Source organism: Penicillium argentinense (genome assembly GCF_028826775.1).
Source record: "Penicillium argentinense strain IBT 30761 chromosome Unknown utg000002l_segment0_segment0, whole genome shotgun sequence".
Classification (NCBI taxonomy): domain Eukaryota; kingdom Fungi; phylum Ascomycota; class Eurotiomycetes; order Eurotiales; family Aspergillaceae; genus Penicillium; species Penicillium argentinense.
This window is the reverse complement of record NW_026622661.1, coordinates 2,067,682-2,082,398: the sequence shown is the minus strand read 5'-3', so window position 1 is coordinate 2,082,398 and position 14,717 is coordinate 2,067,682. Positions and strand designations below refer to the sequence as shown.

Sequence of the window (14,717 nt, the reverse complement as noted above, 5' to 3'; positions counted from 1 at the left end):
GATCGTAATCTGGGGTATGCCAAGTACTGAGGTCAAGCTGACCAAGCTGAAGAAACTAGGCAACGCAACTAGCAAACAGACCAACCCGAAAATGGCGACGCCGACTTCCTCGCGCGCACCTTCCGATGCGCAACCTTCGGAGAACGGCCAGTCCCTCAACGCGCGCCGCACCTCGCTCGGCTTCCTTCGTCGTTCCAAATCCACCGAACCCCTCGGCGAACGCAAAGTCTCCGGCTCCCGCAAGAAAATGTCCAAGGCCCAGGCCATGGAGGAGGAAATGCGCCGTCAGCGCGAGTCCTACGCCCCCAAGATCGCCCCGCGCTTGCCCGATCTGTCGCCTGCCCCCCAGCTCGAGACCTTTGGAGGCGAAGAGCGCGATACCCTGGGCGCGCCGCCGCCGATGCCTCGTCCCCAGTCTGGCTTTGCGGCCCCTCCCTCCGCCATCGAGCCCATCGATCCCTATGCTCGCACCGAAAGCATGACCCATCGCGGCCGCTACAGCTACGCCAGCAGTGCCGTCAGCACGGTCAACAGTCCCCGCCGGGTCCGCCGTCGCAAGGACCCCACTCCATACAAGTAAGTGATGGGCATTCAGACAGTGCTGATGCTAAATAAAGCGCATGCTAACGTGCGGCAGTGTTCTGGTCGTGGGAGCCCGTAACTCCGGCAAGACCTCGTTCCTCAACTTTCTCCGCAAGTCGTTGACGATGCCCCCGCATAAGCACCCCTCACGCACCCCCGAAGAGCTGGAGGAGCTGGAGAGCCAGACCTCCGCCTACGAAGGATTCACCTCGCAGTACCTGGAGACCGAGATCGACGGCGAGCGGGTCGGGCTGACCCTCTGGGACTCCAACGGTCTGGAGCGCAACATTGCGGACCTGCAGATGCGCGCCGTGACCGGGTTCCTGGAGAGCAAGTTCGAGGAGACCCTCGCGGAGGAGATGAAGGTGGTGCGCTCCCCCGGTGCCCGTGACACCCACATCCATTGCACGTTCTTGCTCTTGGACCCCGTCCGTCTGGACGAGAACATTGCTGCGGCGGAGCGCGCCGCCAATGGCACCCCGAAGGCCACCGATAGCCCTGTTCTGGGCGTCCTGGACCAGAACCTGGATCTGCAGGTGCTGCGCACCATCCTGGGCAAGACTACTGTGGTCCCGGTCATCAGCAAGGCCGACACCATTACCTCCGTCCACATGGAATACCTTCGCAAGGCGGTCTGGAACAGCCTGAAGAAGGCCAACATCGACCCGCTCGAAATCCTGACTCTGGAGGGCGAAGAGGACGAGTACACCTCATCGGAGAGCGCGGACGAGGCCTCTCTGGGCGAGCAGGAGGAGACCGCCGCTGCCGAACCGCCGACCACCTCCGACGCCAGCGCCAACCCCGAGACCGAGGCTGAAACCCAGGAGGAGGCCTCCGCCGTGCCAGTCCCCAAGTCGCCGTCGCAGCGCAGTGCCAGCACGCGTGCCTCGCAGCAGACGGTCAACCCGCACGTCCCCTTCTCGATCCTGTCGCCGGACCCGCACTCGCTGGCGTCGGGCGAAGAGCCGATCGGCCGGCGCTTCCCTTGGGGCTTCGCGGACCCGTACAACGCGGAGCACTGCGACTTTGTGCGCCTGAAGGACTCTGTGTTCAGCGAGTGGCGGTCGGAACTGCGCGAGGCCAGTCGCGTGGTGTGGTACGAACGTTGGCGCACCAACCGACTCAACCGCAACGGGCAGCCGGCGCGGCCTGCGCAGGCCAAGTCGTATGGCGGTCGCACGGGACCGAGTTCCTATGATGGGCGTCGCACGCGATGATCTTTCTGTGCTCCCCTGTTTCTATCGACCTGACTCCCTAGTTTATTGGGGGCACTCTGTCTGCTTCGCTTCTGTTCGCATAGCTTGCTCTTTCGCACATACCCCCCCCGCTTCTTGCCTCGTTGAGGACTCTTTTTTAGTCTTTCCTTCTGAAAAGGCCCCTGGCCCTGTACTTCCGTGATAATTTACGTGTATTTCTGCTCCACTGAAGTGTGCATCAATTGTATCTTGCATACGTAGTATAGAGTGTGTAGCCCTACAGCGGCTGAAGAAACGCCGTGGAGCCGGCGCCTGCAGAACACCAATCGCACCTGCAGCAGTTGGGGGCCATTGCAGAATACGAGGACGAGGCTCTTGTTCTCGCTTCTTCTGCCTTTCTTTTCCCTTCTTCTGTAGTCCTGAATCATTTTTATTTTATTTTATCTGCTGATTCTCTGCTGACCAAATTGCTGCCTGCATCTCACGATAACCTCACAACGTAAAAGTTCCCCGCACCGTCGAGTTGCCCACGTTGGGATCTGACAGAGTGGGCTAGGCGACACGAGCTGATCCTCGAGACCCTCCTCTCCTCGACTCTCCTGTGTGCGACACTTCTCTCAAGCCCAGGAGTATACGCAGATAAACACATCTCTTGATCCGGCAACCCCCACCGCTGGACCCTGGAACGCAATGTCGCTCCAGGTACACGACCCACGGTCGCGCACCCGATCCAAGTCCCCTGGTCGCGAACGCTCACGCTCCCGGTCGCGCGACAGTCGTGTGCCCTCCCCGTCGCCCTCGCGAGGAGATCGAGACCGTGAACGAGACCGCTCGCGTGCGCGCTCACCCGCTCTTGAGGTCCGTCCCAAGTCCTCGGTCGACTACGCGAAAAGCGACGTCTCCAACCAGGAAGCCGAGATCGAGCGCCAGTACAGATTGCTCAAGGAAAGTCGACTGGCCGACGACGACCGCAATGTCGTCTCGCGTGCCCCGCGCAGTCCAGCGCCCCGCAGTCCAGCTCCTTACGACGTGCGCCGCTCCGACGAGGAAGACAGTGACCGTCGTCGCGGCCGTGAGCAGTCCTCGCGCCGCCGCCGTCGCGCGGACCCCTACGATGATCGCTACGAGCACTCGGACCAGGAGAGTGACGTGAGACTGCAAGTTGCGCAGCCGCGCGAGCATCCGTCTCGCTCTCCGCGTCGTTCGTCTCCTCCGCGTAGCAGTCGACATGACTCGGACTCGGAGGATGATGGTCTTGCGTATGGCGATGCGCCGGGTGCGCACCCTAGTTATGCCCGTCCCGGGCGATTCCAGTATGCGCAGCCGGCAAATTATTTGCCCACACAGTCCCAGGCCCAGCCTCAGCCTCCCGACTGGGCTCCTGTCCCCGAATGTGAGCGTCCCGGCTTCGTCCCGCCGGCTTCACAGCCCCCCGTCTCGTCCGGGATGCCGGGAGCTTTTCCTCCAGCTTCGACTTATGTGGAAAGCCCTGCGACAACAGCGCCGACGTACCCCGCGCCGCAGTATGCGGGCATTCCTTCTACGCAGCCGCTTGCATATGCCTCGTCAGGTGGCTATACCCCGTCGCATTATCGTACTGCCTCGGCAAGTGATGTTTCGCAAGCGACTGCGCCGTATTATGCCCAGCCTGGTCAGTTCCAGTATGCACAGGTTGATCCGAATGTGCGGTATACTTCCAAGACGACGCCGACAGTTCCGTACGCTGTGTCGGCGCATGAACAGTTTAGTACTGGCAGAAACCCCGACCCGTATGCAAATGCGAGAATGCCTGAGCAGCATCATAGATTGCCGGACCAATATGCTAGCAAAACGCCGGAGCAGCCTGCATATCCCTATCGCTATAGCCATGATCCTCAATTTGGTGACCGAGCACCGTCTCAATCGCACTCCCACTCCCACTCACTGTCGCAGTCGCAGTCGCAGTCGCATTCCCACTCGCAGTCCCAGCTAGCGACTTCCACCCCACAGCAGGTGGTGGAGATCACCCCCGGCGGCGGACGCGGCCGTCCCCACAGTCTGTCTGTCTCGTCTGCGAACAATCTCGTCGTGGCCTCACCGGGAGGCCATCTGGGCCATCCGCCGGCCAGTCCGCTGCTGGAGCCGTACAAGGGTACCTATCAGTCAATGTCACCGATGCCATCTCCCATCATGATGCCGACCCGAGACGACGACATCTCCGACCTCGAACCACTAGACGGAGGTAGCTCGCTTTCTGACTCTGGACGACGAAAGAAAAAGTCCTCATCCTCGCGCGAGGAGACAGAAAGCCGACACCGGAGCAGCAAAGACAAAAAAGAAAAAGACCGAGACCGCGACGACAAACGCCGCAGATCTGGTCATGACAGACACGACTCATCCTCCTCCTTCCGCGGCGACGACCTCGTCCTCATCTCCCCATCCACCGGCCGCAAACGCGTCTCCTTCTACGACGCCGCCTCCGACGCTTCGGCCATGCAATCCGCCCTCAATCACACCCGCAACATCGACAACAAAGCAATCATCGCCGTCCTGCCCCGTCTCACAACCGACGAGATCCTTTTACTCAGAGCAGAGTACAAGAACAAAGTCAAAATGCACGGCAAAGGCATAAACCTCGCCAAACACCTTCGCCTGAAACTCGGCAACTCCTCCTTCGGAAAGGTAGCCTACGCCACAGCCCTAGGCCGGTGGGAAAGCGAAGCCTACTGGGCAAACTGCTACTACCAAGCCGGGACCTCCCGGCGTGAACTGCTAATCGAATCCCTAATCGGGCGATCGAACGCAGCAATCCGAGAAATTAAATCATGTTTCCGCGATACAAGATACGACAACTCACTGGAGCGCTGCATGCGCTCTGAGCTGCGCGCGGATAAATTCCGCGTTGCGGTCTTGCTGGCACTCGAGGAGCGCAGACAGGATGAGCGTGATCCGATTGATGCTCGGCTTGTTAGACAGGATGTTTCGGATTTGCATCGTGCGCTGGTCAGTCGGGACGGCGGCGAGACGGCTATGATTCAGATTATTGTTACGAGGTCTGATGCGCATCTTAGAGAGGTGCTTCGTGCTTATGAAGCGGTTTATGGGCATAATTTTGCTAGGGCTATGATTGCTAAGTCGAGGAATCTTGTGGTGAGTCCCTCCTCCAGGAGTATGGCGGCGTTCGTTGTTGCCTATCCTGTAGGATACTTTATGGTACAATACTAATGATGACCAGGGAGAAACACTAGCCCATATCCTCAACGGTGCTATAAACAGACCCATGCGTGACGCCCTCCTTCTGCACCAAGCACTGCGAGAATCGAGGTCCGGACGGGAACGTTCTGAACTGTTGATTTCTAGACTTGTCCGATTGCATTGGGAGCCGAAACATCTCGAGAAGGTTAAGATTGAGTATCGAAGACGGTATGATGAGCGGCTCGAGGAGGCGATTGCGGAGGAGGTAATGTCTTCTAGTACTGGTGCTGAATGGGGTGAGTTTTGTATAGAGCTGGTTAGGAGTTCGTCGTAGTGAATGGTGGTGGGATCTGTTGTGGGAGCGAAGTGGAAGTGCTGGGTTGAGATGGTAGTAATGGTAACGTTCGTACACGATTTTGTAGGAAGGGGTAATGAATTTGGCTTTTTTTGTTTGTTGTAATTCACATTCATAATGTTTTTGTTTTCATTCTACTGCCAGGCTTATCGCTCAGTTGCCTATACGGTCAGCTACCTGGTCATCTACTGGTCATCTACTGGTCATCTACTGGTCTTCTACTGGTCATCTACTGGTCATCTACCTGGTCAACTACTGGTCATCTACCTGGTTAGCTACATGATTAGCTCTCTGGCTAGCTACTCTGGATAGTGGTGTGCAATAGTGGTGTGCAATCACAGTGCTGAATGAGTGGACTACGGGCTAGAATATTCTACCCATAGAGCTAAATGTCTGTTTTTCTATTTGAATCATCAGGACACTTACGTCGAAGAACTAGTAGATACACTTGTAGAGAACCAGAAAGGTCGGGAGGGGGTATGGTCTGAGGCAGAAGGGGTGTGGTTGTATCAATTTCCAACAGATAATACTCGCTTCACGGGAAGGAAAGACGATAAATTATAATTAGAACGATGTTATTTCAAGCCTCCTTCCAGCAATAAGAAAAGGTCTCAGAAAGCTGCACCGGTTACATGCAGGTGTTGAATGTCTGCATATAGGCAAAAAAAAAAAAACCAAAGGCGCCAACGGGACCGAGAAACAATTCGATGTTTAGAGTATATCGGACCCCTCAGATATAGCAGGTGTTGGAACAGGCGTTGTGGAGGAGTGCCTTAACGCAGTGTAAGCGGAGAATTTATGCCCAGGGGGTTTGCTCGTAGCTTACTCTGGGTCCCATTGGGAGTTTTCCGAGCAGTCATCCGAGCTATGCTCCATCCAGCTCTGGTGGTGAATGCAGAAATGATGGCACAGCGAGGAATTCTTGCCCGTAATTCTGCCGGTATTACTTGAAGTAAACACAGAAGTCGTCGAACGATGATTTAAGAACCATTTTGGGGCCTTTGGGATTGTGCTTGATGTCTTCGAGCTAAGTCTGAGTAGCTTCGTTTGCGCTGATAGCTTTGAGAAACTGATAACGGATACAGTATAGCGGTATGGGAGCTGACCAATGACTTCAGTACCTCCACGAGAGAATTGCGACATAGATTGACAAAGGACTGGGGGTTATTGCTCGTGTAGGTAAGAGAAACCCACTTGTCGTAGAGAGCGTACCCTGAGTTGCAAGGCGTATCAGTGAAGTCACGTTTGAGACTTTGATATGCCTCTCTAGCATTTCCTGCCTCTATTATATGGGACCTGAGGCCTTAGTGAATTGTCACGTTGAGTATTGGAATATGGGAAGTATTCAATTTTTCCCAAGCTTTTTAGTTGCGGTCCCATTCGGAATATGAGAGAAGACATCCGAGATCGTATTCACCTGCGAGGAGCTTGAACACCCATTGGTATTGGCATCGAGTATGCCCATTTTAACGATCTATTCCATGTGATAAAGTCTAAAGCGCCTCGGAGAAGAGGAACCAGCTCTGAATTCTTAGGCTCTGCGGAGCTGGCCTTCTCAGTGGAATCCTGCTGGGGATTCTGTGCCATGTCGAGGTATGAAAGCAGTGGCACAGAATCAAAGAAGTGCGATAAGTGATTTCGATGAAGATCAGACGAGAAGGAAAAAGGACTCCGAGAGAGAAAGTGCCAGTGGGGGTGTGGCGTGGATGTGATAGTGGATGTAATGGATCTGTTGTGCTTTTCTCCAATCCCCTCCGCCAAGATATGACACTCAAGGAAGATCAGGCCCAGATAGGCCCCAAAACTGGATTATTACAAGATAAGTTTGAGAATCAAGTTGAAGGAACTGAATCAACGTATTCGAATATCGACTAAGGATGGACGAGATCGACAGTAAAGATGCAAGACATAATAAATCGACGACGGAAAGATCGCAAGTAACAACATCGAACAGTCTGAGATTACAAGCATGTGTACCGGCAATACTTGTGTATCACGCATCACCACCCCCAACGCCAAAAAATAACCTCAATATTCCTTCGGCGGCGCAGTCATCAAAGCCGGCGCTTTAGCTCCAAACGGAACGCCCGGTGGAGGACTATGATAGAGTGGAACGGGCGGCAGCTTGTCTATTGTCGACCGAAGTAAGTGTTCTGATATGAGTGACCAATTCACCAGGCATAAAGTACTTCATATTGTCTGGAGCTCTTCCTCATATTATCTGGAGCTGTTCCCGAATACATGATACCCGCATCCATGGGCCACTGAGTCTTTCACGGCCGGGCGGCCCTGGTCCCGGTAGTACAGCGACTTGAATCGTTGCCCAGTCACCAATAAGACGATTTGGTCTGCCATGAATGTCCGTGAATGTGACGTTCACCTCAAGCGCACAGGTCGGCAGGACAATCTTTCCACCAGCGGTGTTGAAAACTTCCCATGATAGGAAAGTGGCAACCCAGCCATTGGAAATCGCTCTAATATCCTCAAAGACTTCTTGGAAAATCAGGGCCATGTCTGATCCCGTGTCGTCCAACATGTCAAAAGACATCCGAACCTGACCGGGCAAATCCTCAGTACCGGTGATTCTGAAGCTCATTGGGTACTAAGAAGGTTATGTTAACAGGTTTCTCTCGCAACTCTGAATATCGGAAAGCTCATACTACATGATGTCCAAATTGCGTGGCCCCTCCGGAAGAGAAAGCACCAGGAACGTTGAAGTCGTACATCCTTCCAGGTTCTGGATAATTCATCTTAAGAGTAATCCAGGTTAGTCGAATAAGGGGAATTTTATCTGAAATGGAAGAACTCACTCCCTCTACCCAGAAATTGATACCCTTGGTCTCTTGATGGTATTGATGCACTTCTTTCCAATCAAACGGTTGCGGACCCGCGGACAGCTTTCCCCCGGACCAATAGGTTACTTGGCCATATTCCCAAACCAGCTCTCGAGTTCTGTGAGCCAGTGAGATTGTGTCGATATTGGCAATTGCACCAGTATGGTCTGGATCATCCTCCTTTCTCAAAATGCTTTTTGATTTGTGCGAGGGATTTCAATCGAAGCACAGTCGAGCGGTCAAGGCCAGGGAGCCTCTATAACTGAAATTAGATAAATTATTCAAAAATGGAAAAATCAGTGACTCGTACAGAATTAGTCCTGATACTGAGCTCTCTCTTTTGTGCCCTGCAGCTTTTCAGTTTCTTTTGCCACCAGTCCGGCATGATCCCGTCTGCAATTCGATCGCAGCATCGCTGGATATGGGCATCGATATGAATAAGTAGCAGCGAAGATTAGCTCACCATGTTTCGTACAACATTACTTAGGTAACATGCACGTGATGCTGTACTCCTCGGGAATGTCCAAGTCTTGGGGGTTTCATCCATCTGGGACTTCGGTGGTTTTATAAATAGGACAGTCTCCATAGTTCCACTTTTAAACGGTACATTTTTGCCCCAGAATTCACGGTTCCCAGAGTCCTGCGTGAAGTCTATTGGGGTGATCGTAACTCATCTTGAAAATCGACATTGGCTGTAGGATAGAAACTTGAGGCTACAATGGTGCAAGGAAACGTGTTTCGATGGAGAGACTCAGGCCATTGATAATTTGGGTGTACTAAATAACATTATATATTGACAAAGAAGTCGTTTTCCTCGAGATCGCGATGCTCTCTTCCAGTCTCAACAAAGGGTATGACCCACGACCGTCGAAAGGACAAGGGTAGGCTCAAAGAGAAAAACTCCACATAGGACTTCGAATCCATGTGTAATCCAATTTTCTAAGAAAACACAGTGGTGTGCGGTCGGTCCCGTTTTCCTTTGTTTCGCACTCGACCTGGGTCACTAGAAAGAAAGGGGCGCCGAACCCACCGAAGAATCGCACAGGAGGGATTAGACATGATAAAGGGGGGCTCAGATGGATGAGCAAGCGGAGCCGACAGGGCTTGTCTTGAACTTTGAGGTTATGTGCAATGAAGGAATTTCATCCCTGGACTCCGTCAGCGTGGATGACCGCCTACCCAAGTCTCGCTTCGGCAGCAAGCCGAGTTCGCCAACCAGCTCGTGCTAGTCAGCCTATTAGAAAATGCAGAAAATGTCCCAAACATGCATCATCTACTGGCGCTCCCACGTTCCGAGCGCGACCGAGCATGTCTGGGGCTGACAAGCTGTATGGGGCAAGGGGCCTGCATGCTCGAGACAAATACTTCAAGAACATCTCATTGGACACAAGGCGACCCGGGGTTCTATGTTTGATTTAGCTCGGACCGCTTCCGATATTAACAAAGAGCAGTTCTTGAAGTTTCTTCCAGTGTCGTCGTAATTTCTTCGATCCGAGATCTTTTCGATGCAGCGATGAAGTCGAGCTTGCAGAAGTTCTGCAAGACGATGGCACATGCATATAATTGTGGCGGTCGGAAGAAGCCGCTATTATCCAAGTAGTGCCGAAGACCGAAGACTATGCGTAGTCCTGCAACTTGAACAACTTGTAACCCCGTGATCATGACTGAAATGAGGTGGATACCAGCATATCACGATCCCGATCTATAGGCGCTCCCACTTGCTCCAGTTACAGCAGGGTACCAGATGCCCAGATTCTTCAAGCCAGCACATCCATTATATCGTACGTGCAGATTTGCAGAAGTCATTCAACTTGTCGACTCACTTCCTTTTGCGGGTCTGATACCCCCGAAGCTCGCCGTGATGGCCGTTTGGGTATACTCCGTTCCCCGACAGTCGAAGATGTTACATCGGCTGTCCGCCACGACCGCCTCTCTCCCCCTCTTTCATCCCACGAAGTCTGCAAAGGGACCCTGTCACGTCGGCCTTTTGCCGGAGAAAAGAACAAAGGACATGGAGATTGTTAAGAGTATACGATGCCTGCAACTTCATTTCCCCCTGAAGCCACTCTGACGTAACACAGGTGATCATCCAGCCCCGGCAAGGAGGTGCCAGTACGAAGTGGATCGTTGTGAAGTATCTCTAGGTACATCCCAGCGCCGGAGGTACTGTGTACATGCAGACGCCTGCAGGGCGACCTCTCGCACGCGGGCATGACTCAATCTCTGGGGCGTACGTGACCCCGGTCGTGCTGCATACGAGGTACCCAATACTTCACAGTGTCGCACCGTCGCTCTTCGATCCCAAAGTCGTCCAAAACCCACCAAAGCAGACGCGTAGGGATGAATAACGCTGCAAGGGGAGCGACTGTGATTTGAACACTCCAGAAACCATGAGCCATGCCGGTCCCAGGCCTGATCCACTTCTGCAGGTCCCCGTGGGTTACTCGACTCGGCCCCGATGAGTTCATGCTGGACGCCATGCTGCCGCTCTTCAACGATAGCTCTCGCTGATCGTCGTTTTCCCCGCATAGTTGTCCGGCACTAAGGGCGATATACTCCAAATGGATTCCCCGTCTTTAACAGACTGCGCTATGCGGCACGCCGAGTGCCGAGGGGTCGCATGATGGCATCACGCCCGGGCACCTTCCCTCGTGAATGACTGCCACCTCCACAGACCTCAAACCTCCCCCCAGGCGCATCTCCGCCAACACTCCTTCTCCACAAAACTACATCCTTATTTGCGCCATCCCGTGTGCTCAGTCACCTGCAAGCTTCCCTCAAGAAATCCTTGCAAGGCTAAGTGCCTGGCTTCTCTCGTTCGGCGCCACCACCACGGTCGATCCCGCATAGACCGCTGCTTGTTCCATGCGACCTGTTCGAAGTGTCTTGTGTTGACCGCGATTTCGGAGCATCTTCCAGGTAAAGCCCCATCCTCCACGGACCTTCGATTAGTCTTATTTGAGTCCTGTGCTTGGCTCCGGCCGACTTGCGCCCTATCACCGTACCTCCTCTCCCCCCCTGCCTCCGCCTTTCCTCCCTTGTTATATGGCCGAAACGACCGCATGAGATCTCGGGCACTCGGGCACTGACGCTGATCAGCCGACTCGCACGCTCGGAACTTTCTGCTCATGCACGTCTGCTGCGCGGTGGAATCATACATCATTTTCCAGCACGCTAAGCGGCTTTCCATCGTGGCCGTGGAGTGAACAGTCTGGCATGCGGGACCGGGTCGCTTTTACTGGAGTCGACCCCCTCTCGTGCTGGACGGGGCTTGACTATAAAAATGTCCCAGGCATTCCAGTAAACACAACGACGATCCTTTCCTGCAACTGCTCCGTCATACCCTGGACTTTCTGCAGCTCTGAGCTCTCGGCAACCTTTTCCTTCCTTAACCTATTGTCGACACTTAATCTCCTACAAAAAAAAAGGATCATGTTCCTTGGTTGATCGTTTCGATCCCGTCCAATCCTTTTTCACCAACTTAATCGTCATCATGCAGCTGTTACGCCTCGGTCTGCTAGTTGCTTCTTTCGCTGCCTCCATTGGAGCGCAGTCCACGTTCTCGCCCGCTCGCCCTCCATCTCTCCCACTTGCTGTTCGGTCCCCGTATCTGAGTACCTGGCTCGATGCTGGCAGCGATGGTGGAAATGGAGGATACCTCGCTGGTCAATGGCCCGTCTTTTGGCAGTAAGTTTATTCGGGTGTCATGTCGTAACGCGTCTAATTTCATTGCGTGAACAGAAACCAGGTCAATGGATGGGCTGGTATGGTTCGTGTCGATGGCGAGACCTACACTTGGATGGGTCTCCCTGGCACCACTACTGTCAACCAGACTGCGTTCGAGTACACTTCGACAAAGAGCATCTTTACCATGAACGTTGCGGGCAAGCTGGAGATGAACATTACATTCCTTTCGCCTATTACTCCCGCTGATTACAAGCGTCAATCCCTTGTCTTTTCTTACTTGAATGTTGAGGTCGCCTCTTTGGATGGCAGTGACCACGATGTGCAGGTCTACGCGGATATCTCTGCTGGTGAGTTCACCTATTTGTGTGCAATCAGACAAATAAGCTAACTTAACCCAGAATGGGTGTCCGGAGATCGCAGCTCCATCGCTCAATGGGACTATGGTACCAATGACGGCGTCGCCTACCACAAGGTGTACCGCCAGACTCAGGCGGCATTCTCTCAGTGGAACGAGCAGGCTGAATGGGGTTATTGGTACTGGGCCACGGATGACAAGAACGGCATGACCTACCAGTCTGGAGGCGACACCGACGTGCGCGGACAATTCCGCAACAATGGTAAACTTGCCAACACTGGCGACACCAGATTCCGAGCCATCCAAGACAACTGGCCTGTGTTTGGCTTTGCTTCCGAACTTGGCAGCGTTAGCTCAGAACCCGCGAGCACTTTGTTCTCGATTGGCCTGGCCCAAGACGACGCTATCCAGTATGAGGGCTCTGAAGCCTATGGCCCTGTTCCGTCTCTCTGGAAGAGCTATTTTGACACTGATGTGGACGCTTTGACCTTCTTCCACCTGGATTATGAAAAGTCTAGCCACATCTCCGGCTCTTTTGACGCCCAGGTTGCCCGGGATTCTCTTGCCGTTGCTGGTCAGAACTACCTCACGCTTACCTCGCTCTCGGTCCGCCAGGCGTTTGGTGCAACCCAGCTGTGTGGTACAGAGGACCACATGTACCTGTTCCTGAAGGAGATCTCGTCCGACGGTAACATGAACACAGTTGATGTTGTTTTCCCTGCTTACCCGATCTTCCTGTACTCCAACCCGGAGCTTTTGAAGCTGGTTCTTGAGCCGCTGTACGAGAACCAGGAAGCTGGCAAATACCCCAACACTTATGCCATGCACGACATGGGCTCGAGCTACCCCAATGCCACCGGACACAATGACGGAACTGATGAGCCCATGCCGCTGGAAGAATGCGGCAACATGCTCATCATGACTCTGGCCTACGCCAAGGCTGCCAAGGATACTGACTACCTGAAAGAGCACTATGATCTTCTCAAGAAGTGGACCGGTTATCTCGTTGAGGATGCTCTGTACCCGGCGAATCAAATCTCCACCGACGACTTTGCAGGGTCTCTGGCGTGAGTATAAGATTAATTCTGTTCCCGGTACCCGGGCTAACCAGTGCTGTTAGCAATCAAACCAACCTGGCCCTCAAGGGTATGATCGGAATCCAGGCTATGTCGGTCATTGCGAGCAAGACTGGTCACCAGGACGATGCTGCCAAATTCACTAGCATCGCTCAGGACTACATCACCAAGTGGCAGGATCTGGCTATCAATAAGGATGTTAGCCCGTCGCACACTACTCTTTCATACGGTGATGATAGCAGCCATGGTAAGTCGCATCTTTTCGGAAGTGTGTTTAACAAATTTCTAATAACCTATCAGGTATTCTTTACAACCTCTTCGCCGATGCTCAGTTGGGTCTTGGTCTGGTGCCAAACTCTGTCTACCAGATGCAGAGTGACTTCTACCCGACTGTCGCCAACGAGTATGGCGTTCCCCTCGACACTCGTCACACCTACACCAAGGGTAAGTCCCCAAACCCCAAGTAACAATTCAACATGCTAACTCTGCGATAGGTGACTGGGAATGCTTCGCCGCAGCCATCGCCTCCGTCGACACGCGAGACATGTTCCTCCAGCACCTGGCGACCTGGCTCGACAAGACCCCCACCAACCGCCCCCTGACCGATCTCTACGACACCATCACCGGAAAGTAAGTGATCCATCCTCCATCAACAGTTTGAACAAATCCTTATATAAGAAATAGCTACCCATCGAGCCTGACCTTCGTCGCGCGCCCTGTCATTGGAGGTGCCTTCGCGCCGCTCCTTGTGACCTCGTAAACGGAGGCTAACCTCTTCTTGTCATTTATTCTTAAATATCTTTTGCTATCGATACGGAAGCGTCGCTAATCGAGACATTGTTATTCTGAGCAGTGTTGATTGTCGCGGCCCAGAACGCTTAAAGCGTTGTCCACTCGCTTGGTTTGGTTTGGAGGCGCTGAATGTTTTTTCTGGTACTTGATACCTTTTCAAAGAGCTTGCGCTGAAAGATAGCTGTGTTGATGAATCTGTGTTTGGTGGAGGACTTGGGGTCCGGTGGGCTTGTATGCTTACTTGACCTAACCTGACTGGGACCCTACAATCCACTTGATACCTTTCATATAGATTGCTGCTCACATTGAGAGGCATAGACGTGACAGTTGATCTATGGACAGCCTCTAAAATCATAACTCATAACTGTTATCGTGGCTGTGAAATAGCACGGTGCCGAGGCGTCATTCCAAATTACTAGATCGTCGACTGAAAGGATACGCTACGCAAATTCATGGCAAGAAAATCAAGAATTTCGAACAGGATTTCGAAGTCCATTCGGTATGGTAGTATACTAATATGACACGGATCACCAGACCCATTAACGAGCGTATGAATATATGGCGCAAACAGCGCACAAGTCCTCTAAACCACAAATGGACCCGACCCGCGGACCCAGTCTTCACCAAACAGAAACCAGCCATCACCGACGACATAGTCTCATTTGT

General features: G+C 53.2%; 4 protein-coding genes across 4 annotated transcripts; 3 read left to right on the top strand and 1 right to left on the bottom strand.

The window, feature by feature from the left end:
* Positions 1 to 91: 91 nt before the first annotated feature.
* aspE (septin) lies at positions 92 to 1,799 on the top strand (the record flags this gene model as incomplete). The annotated part of the gene is made up of 2 exons (XM_056614112.1): positions 92 to 576; positions 638 to 1,799. The coding sequence occupies 2 exons, from the start codon at positions 92 to 94 to the stop codon at positions 1,797 to 1,799; spliced, it is 1,647 nt and encodes a 548-aa protein (XP_056479153.1).
* A 669-nt stretch (positions 1,800 to 2,468) lies between these two features.
* Positions 2,469 to 5,286, top strand: anxc4 (annexin ANXC4; the record flags this gene model as incomplete). The annotated part of the gene is made up of 2 exons (XM_056614111.1): positions 2,469 to 4,907; positions 4,993 to 5,286. The coding sequence occupies 2 exons, from the start codon at positions 2,469 to 2,471 to the stop codon at positions 5,284 to 5,286; spliced, it is 2,733 nt and encodes a 910-aa protein (XP_056479152.1).
* Positions 5,287 to 7,519: 2,233 nt separating this feature from the next.
* Positions 7,520 to 8,057, bottom strand: N7532_001616 (uncharacterized protein; the record flags this gene model as incomplete). The annotated part of the gene is made up of 2 exons (XM_056614110.1): positions 7,520 to 7,909; positions 7,968 to 8,057. 2 exons carry the CDS (start codon positions 8,055 to 8,057, stop codon positions 7,520 to 7,522), a joined length of 480 nt encoding a protein of 159 aa, XP_056479151.1.
* A 3,577-nt stretch (positions 8,058 to 11,634) lies between these two features.
* gta1 (glutaminase GtaA) lies at positions 11,635 to 14,019 on the top strand (the record flags this gene model as incomplete). The annotated part of the gene is made up of 7 exons (XM_056614109.1): positions 11,635 to 11,828; positions 11,883 to 12,175; positions 12,227 to 13,250; positions 13,304 to 13,506; positions 13,560 to 13,703; positions 13,754 to 13,889; positions 13,944 to 14,019. The coding sequence occupies 7 exons, from the start codon at positions 11,635 to 11,637 to the stop codon at positions 14,017 to 14,019; spliced, it is 2,070 nt and encodes a 689-aa protein (XP_056479150.1).
* Between the last annotated feature and the right edge of the window lie 698 nt (positions 14,020 to 14,717).